The sequence below is a fragment of the Lampetra fluviatilis genome, chromosome 63 (assembly GCF_964198595.1).
Source record: "Lampetra fluviatilis chromosome 63, kcLamFluv1.1, whole genome shotgun sequence".
NCBI lineage: Eukaryota > Metazoa > Chordata > Hyperoartia > Petromyzontiformes > Petromyzontidae > Lampetra > Lampetra fluviatilis.
In genome coordinates this window covers 3,878,922-3,893,304 of record NC_136337.1, presented here as the reverse complement: position 1 = coordinate 3,893,304, position 14,383 = coordinate 3,878,922, and the positions used below count along the sequence as shown (strand labels likewise).

The 14,383-nt window shown below is 53.5% G+C and overlaps 2 protein-coding genes across 2 annotated transcripts; both read left to right on the top strand.

Annotated features, from left to right (window-relative positions):
* Window positions 1-400: 400 nt before the first annotated feature.
* On the top strand, window positions 401-13,082 carry HSPBAP1 (HSPB1 associated protein 1). Its single transcript, XM_078881941.1, has 7 exons — window positions 401-493; window positions 5,424-6,289; window positions 7,468-7,604; window positions 8,610-8,796; window positions 9,203-9,286; window positions 11,260-11,370; window positions 11,876-13,082. Exons 1-7 carry the CDS (start codon window positions 466-468, stop codon window positions 12,335-12,337), a joined length of 1,875 nt encoding a protein of 624 aa, XP_078738067.1. The 5' UTR covers window positions 401-465; the 3' UTR covers window positions 12,338-13,082.
* On the top strand, window positions 3,114-4,922 carry C63H1orf74 (chromosome 63 C1orf74 homolog). The gene is made up of 2 exons (XM_078881926.1): window positions 3,114-3,117; window positions 3,310-4,922. The coding sequence occupies exons 1-2, from the start codon at window positions 3,114-3,116 to the stop codon at window positions 4,395-4,397; spliced, it is 1,092 nt and encodes a 363-aa protein (XP_078738052.1). The 3' UTR covers window positions 4,398-4,922.
* Window positions 13,083-14,383: the final 1,301 nt, after the last annotated feature.

Sequence of the window (14,383 nt, the reverse complement as noted above, 5' to 3'; positions counted from 1 at the left end):
TCACGAAAGCTTTAAATCGAAATTTTGAGTTATTTCTATTTATTAATATTATTTTATTATTATTATTTTTTTACCTACGTGACTTTACCGAATAAACCTAAGAGTATGAATCCTTGCAGTCACGAAAGCTTCAAATCTAGAATGTTGTCGAATCATCTGGGCGAGTGGGGGGGGGAGTGGCGTGGATTGTGACTCACCCAATAATAATAAACATTTAATTTTGCGTAACAATTTTTTTTAATACATATAGAAAGGTATATTCTTATACGCGCTAATCCATGGTTGAAAAATATATATTTGAAAAAAAAATCTGTGTTCGTCTAATAATTAATCGATTCGGTATTCCCATCAGGCGATATCCGAGGGCAGGCGATATCCGAGGACAGGCGATATCCGAGGACAGCCCCGGACGGGGTCCTGGTGCTGGCGGGGGGGGGTCCTTGGTGTGTATACCTCCGTGCAGCAATGGCGACGTCCATTGGCGACCACGCGGGTACGTTCTGCCAACGTCTTGCTACGTCTTGACAACGTCTTGACTCTGTCGTGACCACGCGTGTACGTTCTGCCAACGTCTTGACTCTTTCTCTCATCATCACGGTGGCTAGGAGATGTTAGCTACCTCGCCTGGTATACAGGAGGTCGTGGGTTCGATCCCTACCCTGACGCCTGCTGCTGTATATTTGGAGTTTGCGTGTCTCTCTCTATCCCATCATCACGGTGGCTAGGAGATGTTGACTACCTCGCCTGGTGTGCAGGAGGTCGTGGGTTCGATCCCGACACTGACGCCTGCTGCTGTGTATTTGGAGTTTGCGTCTCTCTCTCATCATCATCACGGTGGCTAGGAGATGTTAACTACCTCGCCTGGTGTGCAGGAGGTCGTGGGTTCGATCCCGACACTGACGCCTGCTGCTGTGTATCTGGAGTTTGCGTCTCTCTCGATCTCTCCTCGTGGCCGCGTGGATATCCCTCCGGGTTTTTCCTCCACATTTATAATCAATGTGCGTTTAAGAGTCAAGTACTTGCCTGCTGCTGCTGCTGCTGCTGCTATAAATGTCGACGCTTTGAGGATGAATAATAATAAGCCCACTCCGTTGAGCTGCGATCATTTGCGATAGAAGCAATGTTGCATCTGACAGAGTGCTATGTAGCAGCTCAGTGGGGCCTTACCCACTAAAACTAAAACAAAATTTCGATTTAAAGCTTCTTTCGTGACTGCAGGGATTCATATTCTTGGTTCTTTCGGTAAAGTCACGTAGGAGGGAAATAATAAAATGATAAAAAGAAAACGATAAAATTCTCACGACGTTTCGATTGCAACACAAGCAATCATCATCAGGTGTGAAATCCACAGCAAGAAAATTTGAAAAAAGTGGCGGTTTTTTCTCAACCGCCAGTTGCTGTCCGTGGTGCTGACTCTAGATTTGAAGTTTTGGTGACTGCAAGGATCCATACTCTTTGTTTTTTTAGGTAAAGAAAAAAAAGATGGTTATCTATGGGCTTAACTCGTGCTAATCTCCTGCCCAACCGCCCGCGACGCCACACGGCCTGACGCATGTGAGTTTATAGGTCTCTGTGTGAGTCTATAGGTCTCTGTGTGAGTCTATAGGTCTCTGTGTGAGTCTATAGGTCTCTGTGTGAGTCTATAGGTCTCTGTGAGTCTATGTATGTATGTTGAACTTCTTTCTCACCGTACGTAGCCAACCGCGCTAATCATAGGTTGCGGGGGGAAGGTGACGACACAAACTCGACACACGTGAAGTTTCGTCAATCTGGGCTATGATTTAAAAGTGCCACAGTTCCCAGTGGCTACCTAATATCCGGGAGGAAGAGAGCGTTCCAGACGGCCGCGGGAGCAGCGCATCTGAAAGCGCCTCCGCTGCCGAACAGTGCGAGAGACAAACGTCCGACAGATGGCTGGAGGGCAAATCGATGAGCAAAGTCTGTGGGAACGGCAACCACGGTCGTCGCGATATCAAAATGACAGCAAGGTGAACTACGACCGCCTATGCGAGTGCTGGATCATCAATCTACCTCCTCTGCTTTACGTTGACTTCTACATCAAGAGCTGGACCGGGTTGGGGTGTTGCAGTTCGGCTTTGAAGGGGAATCTTTGGCGTTAGGATTTCAGCCCCAAGGGACGTCCCTCAGACCCGCTATAACCCCTCATCCTTGCGCAGAATTTGCGTGGACAGGTTTGTCTCGGCCTTTCAAAAACACACGGGGCTGCCTTGTTTCTCCCAAGAGGCCCACAATGGCCGCGTCAAAGACACGGAGCCAGAATCAATATTAATTGTACGTACGTATGCGCGCGCTTGGAACGTATCCCTCGTAGCGAATAACGAGGGAGAATTTTTCATGATAAACGTTTTTGGGTCAGATCGCGTTATTTATAAATGTGTCGTAACCCTCCACCACCCCGACACTGCCAAACAGTAAAAAATGTGTCACGTTTACAAAAGACAAATAGTTCACCACTTTAGCCCACTGGTGTGTTGAAGAGTGATTTAACATCACTCCCGACCAAGCAACTTGGCGGGTTTTGGTGTGGCTTGTCAATGGTGGTTCTCCTCGGCTAAACTGGGCCCCCCACCACCACCACCGCCGCAGTCGTAATGTGGAATTTCCACAGTCCTGGTTCAGTGTCGCCTACCGAGATGATAATCGCCCGGTGCTCGTTTGAGCAGAGAGCCTGGATGTGGTAGGTAATGCTCAATATTCTATTCTTGCTCTCCAGCCTAAAGGCCCGGCAAGTATCTTTCTTTGATGACAAATTACAATCCGCTAATTGCACTGGACAAACTAATATATCCGCAATATAAATACTATTGTACAGCGCCTTTGCCAAATCCACTGCTGCACGAGCGCCTTCCCACGCCGTGCGGATCAAAGAGATTTGCTGTTGTGGCCATACTTGACCCCTCCAGTCGGTGTTGGTTGGTAGAGCTGGGTGGTTGTTGGGGTTTTACTCGGAGGCTGCGAGTTCAAATCCAAGTTGGGGGTTAACTCGGCTCCATCATCCCTCGGGGGTGGATAAAATACCACTTTATTGGCGAAGTCAACAGTGGTTCAAAAGAGAGAAGTGGCCCCCAACATGGGAAGGTGGAGTTTCCACCATGGGCACCGCCCACCAGTACCACGAGCGCCCCGCCCAAAACCACTTTGAACTTTGACTTGCGACGGATCGAACCGGGCCTTGTGGGACCTTGCCGGCTTGGTGGGCAGCACTAGGGGTCACCTTCCTGATCCTCCCGTCCTCCCTCGCCCTCCTTCCCTGTCTGATTTCCTCCCCACCCCCCCAACTGTCACCAGACGAGGATGCGACCCCATCAGTAGGGCCCCGGCTGCGTGCGCTGGCACGGGCGACGCTAGGTCGCCTGGCGGGGCCGTCCGGGTCGTCGTCGAGGACGGCGCGCGGAGTGGCGCGCGACCTGGCGGCCGTGCTCCTCGGCCTCAAGCCGTGCCTCGTGTACGACGCGTCGGCGGCGAGCGCCGCGCGCGTGCTGGCCTTCGCCCGGGGCCTAGCGGCCCTGGGCCACCTGCCGCCGGGATGCCTCGCCGTCGTCGAGCTGAGCGGGCGGCCCCTGGTGGTGGGGTCGGCGGGGGCGGCGGCCGCGTCGTTGAGGCGGCGGCTCGCGCGCGGCCTCCCCGGCGTCGTTGACGTGACGGCGGGGAGGCCGCCGGCGCCGCTGGACTCGCGGCAGCTGGAGACCCTGAGCGGCGACGTGCGGGCGCTGTGCGACGCGCTGGAGGCTCGCGAGCGGAACCGACGCCGCCGGGGAGCGGGACGAGGCGGAGAAACGGAGGAGCGGGACGGAGGGGACGGGGCAGGAGGCGGGGAGCGGGAAGACGACGGTGACGGGAGGGAGAACGGCGACTCGGGAAGCGACGTCGGGAAATTGACGGGGGAAGCGTCGAGCGACGGCGGGGCGGGGAAACGTTACGACGCGGCACGGGGCGAAGACGAGGAGACGCGGGGCGAAGACGCGGGTGGGGAGGGCGACGTCTACGACCTCCTGGTGATCCCGGACGAGCTCTCTGCCGGCTGGAACCTGTGCACCGTGTACGGGCTGCTGCTGGGCTACCCGGTGTGCTACTGGTTCCGCTGCGACGACCCCGCCGACGGCACGGGCAGCGCGCTGGACGGCGAGCCGTTGGCGGTCCACCGCGCCGTCGCCGAGCTGCGGGTGCCCGACCGAGGAGGCGGTGGGGCAGACGGCGGCGCGGGTCTCCGGCACACCCTCTGCTCGTTCAGCGTCCCCGTGCGGCTGGCGGAGGCGCTGGCGCCGCTGGTGGAAGAGTGGCGCGCCGACATGAGACGGGCGTTTGCCCGGCAGCGCCGATTTTGCCGCTTGGAGCTGGAGGAGAGCCGCGTGTGCCTGTCCCGCGTCGCGCTCTGAACGCCGTGCCCCTTTTTCCACGGGCACATCAGAACCCCCCCCCCCCTCCTCCGCCCCCCCCCAAGCTTAGCCCCGCAAACGGAATATAAGCGGGAGGAGCAGCGTTACGTTCGAGGTCGGTGATTGAAGATTCAAGACGGAGCTACACGTTGCTGCTGCTGCCCCGTCAGTCATCTCCATCGACCACTTGGCGGCTCGTCCAGCCAGCCACCGCCCGCTCCCGGCACGCCGCCAGCCAGCGGCGAAGCGGAGAGTGGGTGAACGCAGCTCGCGGAGAACAACACGCCATCCGCGAGAGGGAGGGAGAAGTCGGTTGTAACCAGAAGCTTTAATAAAGAAAGAATGAGTAAAGTTTCACCGCCGTCGGAGACTATTATTACACGAACACCAAACTGAATCCGCTTTCAAGGAATCCTGTCTGCATTAACCACACGGTACTTGTGGTGAACATGCCAACAAAAAAACACGCTCCGATAATATACAGCGAGGGAAAAAAGTATTTGATCCCCTGCTGATTTTGTACGTTTGCCCACTGACAAAGAAATGATGAGTCTATAATTTTAATGGTAGGTTTATTTGAACAGTGAGAGACAAAATCCCTCCAGAGATGTGTGCAAACCTGGTGACCAACTACAAAAAACGTCTGACCTCTGTGATTGCCAACAAGGGTTTTACTACCAAGTACTAAGTCATGTTTTGCAGAGGGGTCAAATACTTAATTCCCTCATTAAAATGCAAATCAATATATAACATTTTTTACATGCGTTTTTCTGGATTTTTCTGTTGTTATTCTGTCTCTCACTGTTCAAATAAACCTACCATTAAAATTATAGACTGATCATTTCTTTGTCAGTGGGCAAACGTATAAAATCAGCAGGGGATCAAATACTTTTTTCCCTCACTGTATATGCATCCGTTGTCTTTGCAACTGATTGTTCCACACCAGAAACTGCTTTCTTATACGCTCCAATAAAACACGTGGCGCTCGCTCGCTCGCCCTCTCGTTCCCGATTTGCGACTTCGCAGACGCCACCGCCGGCGCGGATGCAGCCGATGCAGCCGCGCCGCTGGCGACAGCCTCCCTCCACGAGGCGCTGTTCGGAAAGGCGCCGCCGGGAAACCTCCGTCACCACCACCGCCTCCGTTTGCGCCGCCCGGCCGTGTTTTCCGGCCTCGCCCGCTCTTGGCCGGCTATGGGCTGGAGCCCCGCGGCACTGGCGGACGTGATGGGCAAGCGCCGGCTCATGTTCCGCGTCGGGCCCAAGCGGCGCCCTGCCGAGTCGGCGGCGGAGATGGAGCCCGAGTTGGAGACGGAGTGCGGTCACGTCCTCGCCACGGTGGCGGAGTTTGTCGCGTGGGTCGACGCCGAAGGGGACGATGAAGGGGTGAAGGCGGGGGACGACGATGGGGACGACGGTGGGGACGACGGTGGGGATGACGATGGGGTGAACGAACGGGTGGGCGACGATGGGGGGAAAGAAGGGGTGGGCGACGATGGGATGAACGAAGGGGTGAACGAAGGGAAGGGCGACGATGGGATGAGCGATGGGGTTAACGATGGGGTGAACGAACGGGTGGGCGACGATGGGGGGAATGAAGGGGTGGGCGACAAGGGGGGGAACAAAGTGGCCAGCGATGATGGGATGAACGAAGGGGCGAACAATGGGATGAACGATGGGATGAACGATGGGGTGAACGAAGGGAAGGGCGACGATGGGATGAAAGAAGGGGCGAGCCAAGGGGGGGTGGGCGACGATGGGGTGGCTGCCACAGGGGCGAGACGAACGGCGGACGTTGGCGCGCTGCGTGGAGTGTCGCGCCGCGACTCGTGGCTCTACGCCGACTACATGCACATGGCGCTGCTCTTCCGGGACCACCCCGACTTGCTCAAGGTAACGAGCGAGCCGGAGCCAGGGGGGAGGGACCCGATAACCTAAGAGGGATGTTAGATTCTAGATTTGAAGCTTTCGTGACTGCAAGGATTCATATTCTTAGGTTTTTTCGGTAAAGTCACGTAGGTAAAAAATTGTAATTAATAAAAGTTAAATAAAAATCACGACGTTTCGGAGGCAACACAAGCCTCCGTCTTGATACAGCTATCGTGCTGTGACGGTTCCACCTAAAGACGGAGGCTTGTGTTGCCTCCGAAACGTCGTGATTTTTATTTTACTTTTATTAATTTACATTTTTTTACCTACGTGACTTTACCGAAAAAACCTAAAAATAGGGACGTTAGAATTTTGGTAACGAATGCCGCGGACAAGGAGGGGCGCTCCGGTAGAGCCCCGACCGATGCCGATGCTGACACCGATTTTTAAAGAGGTTCTAATCCACCGATTGCCGATGATATATTGACCGACGCTTTGTCAAAAAAATGTGACATTTTGAAATCTTTTTGAAAAAGTTATTTGAAAATTTGAACCTTACTATTGTAGTGTTGTACTCACACAGTCTTAACTTTCCACCTATGTCACTTTATTTACCTTGCTTCCAGTGTGGATGTTCCTCACTCTACACTAAACACACACACACCCTTCGTTCCGAACTCCCCGACTTCCCTTCACTGACCTCCGCACGCCCCGTGTGCGGTAACCACTCCATCTCCCCCACTTAGACTCTGCTATCCTCTCACTATCCTGACTCCGGACTTAAAGCTTTCGTGACTGCAGGAATTCATTTTCTTGGGTCTTTCGGTAAAGCCTTTGAACATATCTACGTGACTTTACCGAAAGACCCAAGAATAAGAATATCTTTGGTTCTTTCGGTAAAGTCACGTCGGTAGAAAAATAATAGATCACGACGTTTCGATCGCAACACAAGCAATCGTCATCGTACAGCATCGCGGCGGTCGTGTTGCTACGGTTTTCTGCGGCGAGTGACGACGTCTTTAAACACAGCGGCGCTACTACGCCTCTCTAAATAAAATTATTCGGCGGTGAACGGGACACCCACCCGCCCACACCCTACAACTTGCAGACGTCTCGGAACGGCGAAGGGTCAGTGGCCTTAACGGATCGTCCCAGCATCATCTCTGATCGTTGTGGGGGGTGGCGGTGGCGGTTACTTTCAGGGGCTGCGCTGGGAGGAGCTGGGCTTCCTGGGGCGGTGCGGAGCCGACAGCACGCTGTGGCTGGGCAGCGAGGGAGCCAACACGCCCTGTCACTTTGACACCTACGGCTTCAACCTCGTGCTGCAGATCTACGGGCGGTGAGCGGAGTGGCGCCGCTCCGTTCTCATACAGTGCCGACCTCATTACAGACCAATTCAGAACGTATTGGTCGCCCCGTGCCCCCTTATACATCTCAACGTTCATCCTACAAAGTGCCATCACCAGGGAGAAACACAAACAAATGGACACAAACACATTTTTGTTGTCCGTATTGAAACGGCTGTTATGCCGTATGGACCGGAAAACTGTACAAGAGTACGGATAAACCATATGGATTGACATTACAATACACTACACTATTATACGCTACATTACCACAATTACACACCTGTCAACCCCTTATCAGTGCCGACCTTATTACAGACCAATGCAGACCTTATTGGTCACCCCGTGCCCCTTAAACATCTCAACGCTCATCCCACAAAGTCCCATCACAAGGGAGAAACACAAATATACAAAAAACTACTTGCCATATTGAAGCGGCTGTACGGGCGTGGCGCTGGCCACATCACCCCCCCCCCTCGTGTGCCGTGCCGGCCTTCTTTACGCGCTCACTAACACCACTTGCCCCAGCGGTCTGTCAAGGCTGCACTGGTGGATCTTTCACCATTGGAACCTCATTTGCCAGTAAAAAATATGATAATTGGTTTTTTACCCTTTTATCTGCCAACAAAACTGACACCTTTTTTTACAAGGAGTCATATTTGCATAGACCACAATACCTGCAGTCATAATGCAAACAAAAAACACAACTTTGATAATGTGTGCACTGTCCTTGAAGTTGATTGGTCCACACCCGAGACAGCTTTCCTTAGAGCCTAGTCTCACATGGGTTGGACCAGATGACGCCAAAAGGCGCAACTTCAAGGACAGTGCATACATGATCAGAGTTATGTTTTTTGTTTGCATTACGGCTGCAGGTATTGTGGTCTATGCAAACATGACTCCTTGTAAAAAAGGTGTCAGTTTTGTTGGCAGATAAAAGGGTAAAAAAACAATTATCACGGTGGATCTTTGTTTGTTGTTGTTGTTGTGCCACGCAGGAAGCGCTGGCACCTGTTTCCCCCGGGCGACTCGCCGCTCCTGCAGCCGACGCGAGTCCCCTACGAGGAGTCGAGCGTCTTCAGCCGCGTGCACCCGCTAAGCGTGCACCCGCTAAGCCCCGGCCAGCGGTGCTCACGCCGGCTGAGCCGGGCACACCGCCACCGCATCACGCTGCTGCCTGGCCAGGTACCGGGGTGGGTGGGGGGTGGGGGGGGTGGGAGGGGTGGGGGGTGGGCGGGGTGGGGGGGGTGGGGGGTGGGAGGGGGGGTGGGGGGGTGGGGGGTGGGAGGGGTGGGAGGGGGGGTGGGTGGGTGGGCGGGAGGGGGGCGGGAGGGGGTGTGGAAGGGAGGGGGGGTGGGTGGGGTGGGAGGGGGGGTGGGTGGGGTGGGAGGAGTGGTGGGAGGAGTGGTGGGATGAGTGGTTGCGTGAGACTGACGAGGTGAGCGTCTTTGTGGGAGGAGTGGTGGGATGAGTGGTTTTGTGGGAGGAGTGGTGGGATGAGTGGTTGCGTGAGACTGATGAGGTGAGCGTCTTTGTGGGAGGAGTGGTGGGATGAGTGGTTTGCGTGCTCTCCGGCTACCTGTTGGCACAGATCCTGTTTGTGCCGCCCCTCTGGTGGCACTACGTGGAGAGCCTGGACCAGGCCACGGTGAGCGCCAACACGTGGGTGGAGCTGGTGAGTTCCTCTCTTCCTGTCGCTCACGCGGTCACCACACAGCCGGTTCTGTTCAATCTCCCGGCGCGGCAGGTGACGGTGCGGGTTTCTTAAACCGCCCCCTCCCCGCCCGCCTCGCCATCGCCTCTGTCCACTCGGCAGCAACGGGTACACCGCAGTTTGGTCGATCGGCAGGTCCGCGCGTGCGGCGGGGTCAAGTGTGGGCACGTGGCCACCGCTGCCGATGCGTCTGGCGACAATGGAACTTTATGGCGGGACCTGTTGTGTATTGTTCTTATTGTGTATTGTCATTGTTCTATACTGTTATTGTTGTTTGTTGCCATTGTTGTTTACTGTTGTTGTGTATTGTCATTGTTCTTTACTGTTATTGTTGTGTGTTGCCATTGTTGTTTACTGTTGTTGTGTATTGTCATTGTTCTTTACTGTTATTGTTGTTTGTTGCCATTGTTGTTTACTGTTGTTGTGTATTGTCATTGTTCTTTACTGTTATTGTTGTTTATTGCCATTGTTGTTTACTGTTGTTGTGTATTGTCATTGTTCTATACTGTTATTGTTGTTTATTGCCATTGTTGTTTACTGTTGTTGTGTATTGTCATTGTTCTTTACTGTTATTGTTGTTTATTGTCATTGTTGTTTACTGTTGTTGTGTATTGTCATTGTTCTTTACTGTTATTGTTGTTTATTGTCATTGTTGTTTACTGTTGTTGTGTATTGTCATTGTTCTTTACTGTTATTGTTGTTTATTGCCATTGTTGTTTACTGTTGTTGTGTATTGTCATTGTTCTATACTGTTATTGTTGTTTGTTGCCATTGTTGTTTACTGTTGTTGTGTATTGTCATTGTTCTATACTGTTATTGTTGTTTGTTGCCATTGTTGTTTACTGTTGTTGTGTATTGTCATTGTTCTATACTGTTATTGTTGTTTGTTGCCATTGTTGTTTACTGTTGTTGTGTATTGTCATTGTTCTTTACTGTTATTGTTGTTTGTTGCCATTGTTGTTTACTGTTGTTGTGTATTGTCATTGTTCTATACTGTTATTGTTGTTTGTTGCCATTGTTGTTTACTGTTGTTGTGCATTGTCATTGTTCTTTATTGTGATTTTGTAGTCATTGTTATTTAGGGGCCGTCCATAAATGACGTCACGCACCTGGGGGGGGTGGGGGTTGAGAAATGTGACGTCACATCAAAATGCGCAACTGTAAATGTAGACAACACGTTCTACTTAATGAAATAGACTTTTTGATAAATGTTTTCTCCTACAACATCAGAGTGCAGCGCCACATTAAATACGCACTACAATGACAATAGTTTAAAGCCATTTGAAGCATGTTTTATTTTTTGGGGGGGGAGGGGGGGTCAAAAATCGTCCAAAATCGCGTGACGTCATTTATGGAAGGCACCTATTGTCATTGTGTATTGTTAATGTTCTTTATTATTGTTGTGAATTGTCATTGTCTTAGCACGGTGGCTACACACGGCGCAAAAGAAGTCCAACGTACATAAATAGTGCATTGTTCTTTATTTGTATTGTTGTGTAGTTATTGTTCTTTCTGTTGTTTTCATTGTCGTCAGAGGTCGCAACCGGGTACCCGATACCCGTACCCTACCGGCCGGGTACGGGTACAGGTACCTGTTTGCGACCCTGGTGCGGCCGGGTACGGGTAGGCCGTGAGTCACTGGTGAGTCACCGTTTGTCACTCATTTCCCAACGTCTTGTCTCTTCTCACAATTCAAGTTCCTAGAATCAACCCACCCGCGCCTGCAACATGGCTTCATCCCAGAGGTCGCAATCGGGTACCCGTACCCTACCCGATACCCGGCAGGGTACGGGTAGGGTACGGGTACAAGTACCCGTTTGCGACCCTGGTGCGGCCGGGTACGGGTAAGGAATCAAAACCCGTTTGCGACCTCTGATTGCCGTACATTGTCATTGTTGTTGACTGTTTGTCGCTGATGGCTGTTGTGACCGTAGGAGTCGGACCACGAGGCTCGCCTGCAGGAGGCCCTGGCGCGGATCGTCGTCTGCGCCGTCAAGACCCAGCCTCACCCCGACAACCGGGCCCGCTGGCTCAACCCCTCCGAGGTCACGACCCTGACCCCTGACCTGAGCCATGACCTTAACCTCATTAACTATAACCCTAAAGTAGATAACCCCGCTCGCTGGCTCAATCCCTCCGAGGTCATTCCCCTGACCTGAACCATGACCTTTAACCCCTTTACCCATAACCCTGAGAATTAGAAGAAGTAAACGGTTTTAAGTGTCGTACTGCTGCTGCGTGGATCAAGAGGTCGCTTCAAGAAGGGATGTAGGACGCGGCTCTCCGGCGCCCGCTTCAGCGGGACGTTCTCCCGTGACGCCAGCGTCCTGAGAAATGTTGCAGCGCAGCGCGGACTCCACGCCTCGTGACGCCGATCGTAGAGTCGGAATAAATCGGGGGGGGGGGGGGGGCGGGAGGGCGCAGGGGGGGAAATACAAAATAATTTATAGGTCTCATTGCGTGGGAGTCACGTGACACGGGGCCGAGTAAGTTAAAGTTGAGATACTAACCCGCAAAACTCTCTCTCCCCCTCTCCGCCCGTCCTTCTAGGATGACGACGTCAGCTACGAGACGAACCTCCGCTACCTCAACGCGGCTCTCCGAGCTCTGCCCGGCTCCTCGCGGTCAGAAGCCGTCCCCCAGCGCCAGGGCGGCTCCCGCCCAGCGAAGAAGCGCAAGGCCGACGCGTCGGCGCTCGGCAGCTGCTGCAGCTGCAGCTGCCACGGCGATTGCCACAGCCAGACTACGGGGGGCGAATCTCCGTCGGAAGGTCACGAGGGGGGCGGCGCTCCCAGCATGCCGTGCGGCGCTTTCCTCGTCCCGTCGGATCCCGGTTCCGACTCCCCGACCTCCGACGAGGAGGAACCCGCAGCGCGCGAGAGCCAGGGGGTTGTTGCCGGGGGTGCCGGCGGGGACGTTGCCGTGGATACGGACACGCTGCTGGAGTGCGTCGCTCACCCGGACGTGGTGAGGGAGATCGCGAGGCTGCTGAGGCAGCGGCTCAACGTGTAGGCGGCTCGCTTTTGCGGTGGCTTCGGTCGACGCCGCGACGGCAGCGCGCGGACGCCCTTCTCGCGAGTTTAAATTGCGAGGAAAAGAGAATGGAGCACGAGGCGCGCGGGGAGCAACACACACACGGCGGGGGTTGTCAATTTAATCCGGGTGTCGCATCTGAGCGGCCGTCCGTGCGACCGGATCTCACGCGACTCGATCGATCGCCCGCACGCGACTGCTTTGTCCGCGTCTCGGCGGGCAATTGCGTGGCTAAAGTGCGACTCGCACCCTCTCTACGGCAGCTGAGCCAGCCCCACCCCCCCCGCTCTCGTTCTGCGTTGTACTGCACGGCGAGGGGGGGAGGCGAGGGAGGGCGAAGGGAAGCGTGGTGGCATTGCCGCCGCCCGCCACTGAGAGGCCGGGGGAAACGACGGCGCGCCATGGAACTACGGGCCACGTGCGGGGTGAGCGTTCCCGAGGTCGATGTCCAGGCTCCTTGCCAAGGCCTCGGCCTGTAGAAGCCGTCAAAAAAGAAATGTGCCGGTTCAAGCGGTGAAACGTCCAGTGGCCTTGGAATAGTTCCATGACAGCTGCTTGTCCGTACGGTGGCTCGCGTCCCCGAGGTCGATGGCAGGCTCCTTGCTAAGGCCTCGGCCTGTAAAAGCCGTCAAAAAAGAAATGTGCCGGTTCAAGCGGTGAAACGTCTTGGAATAGTTCCACGACAGCTGCTTGTCCGTACGGTGGCTTTAATAAAACACTTTACGAGGTCGCACTCATTACAAAGTGCTGGCCACAAATGAACCACGGTGCCTCGCTGATGTCGTCAAGGAGGATAAACCATGAACCTCTCAGCAGCAGCAGCAGCGGCTTTTGGCTGCTGGCCATCGAACAAAGACGGTGGTCACCGCATGGTCGCGTGGCGCTTTCAGATGCGCTTCTGCGACCGTCTGGAACGCTCTTCCTTCCGATATCAGGAAACCACTGGAGCTATGCATTTTGAAATAATCTAGATTGAAAACTCTTTAGAACTGCTTTGTGTGTTTAGTTTTGTGTCCGTCCCCCCGCACCTCTGATTAAAACGGTTGGCTATGTACAGTGCGAAATAAGTTTAACATACATACATGATGGTGGTGATGTTGATGGTGGCGATGATGATGTTGATTGTGATGTTGATGATGTTGATGGCGGTGACGGTGGCGATGGTGGCGATGATGTTGATGGTGGCGATGATGATGTTGATGGTGGCGATGATAGTGGTGTTGATGATGGTGTTGATGATGTTGATGGTGGCGATGATGGTGTTGACGGTGGCGGTGATGATGGTATTGATGATGATGGTGTTGATGGTGTTGATGGTGGCGATGATAGTGGCGATGGTGGCGATGATGGTGTTGATGGTGGCGATGTTGTTGATGGTGATGATGATGTTGTTGATGGTGGCAATGATGTTGTTGGTGGCGATGATGATGTTGTTGGTGACGATGATGATGATGGTGTTGATGGTGGCGATGATGTACCTTTCCTTGAGTGGCCCCCTGACGCTTGGGACAGGGTTGTGTGTGTGTATTGAACTTCTTTTGCACCGCACGTAGCCAACCATACTCATCGGCTTCAGGAGAAGTCCAGTCCAAGTGGGGGCAGTCTTCACATCTTCTGATGGAGTCAGGGTCTCTCCGACACTTTTAGCCTGGACCGTTCCCGTTTCAAAAGTGTCGGGCCATCTCTCGACCCGTCGTTTCAGCCACCAAGACCAACTTTATCTCCGAATTAGCACGGTGCGAAAGAAGTTCAACACCGAGGTGGGTTGATGAGCCCCAGGTGATTGCGTCAGGGGGTGCATCGCTGCAATTCCGCCTTTCGGAAGTGAATCGGTCTTGTCGTTCCAATGGGTTCCGTTATTTCCAGCCGTGTGTCGGGTATCCGCATGGGTCACGGTACAGACACAAACACCACAATGTTGATGTAAGGAAACATTTTTTTTGAACGAGTACAAATTAAATTATTTCTTTAAGCATGTTTCCTGATTTTTTAATTTTATTCACACACTAAACACGGTTTGGGTTA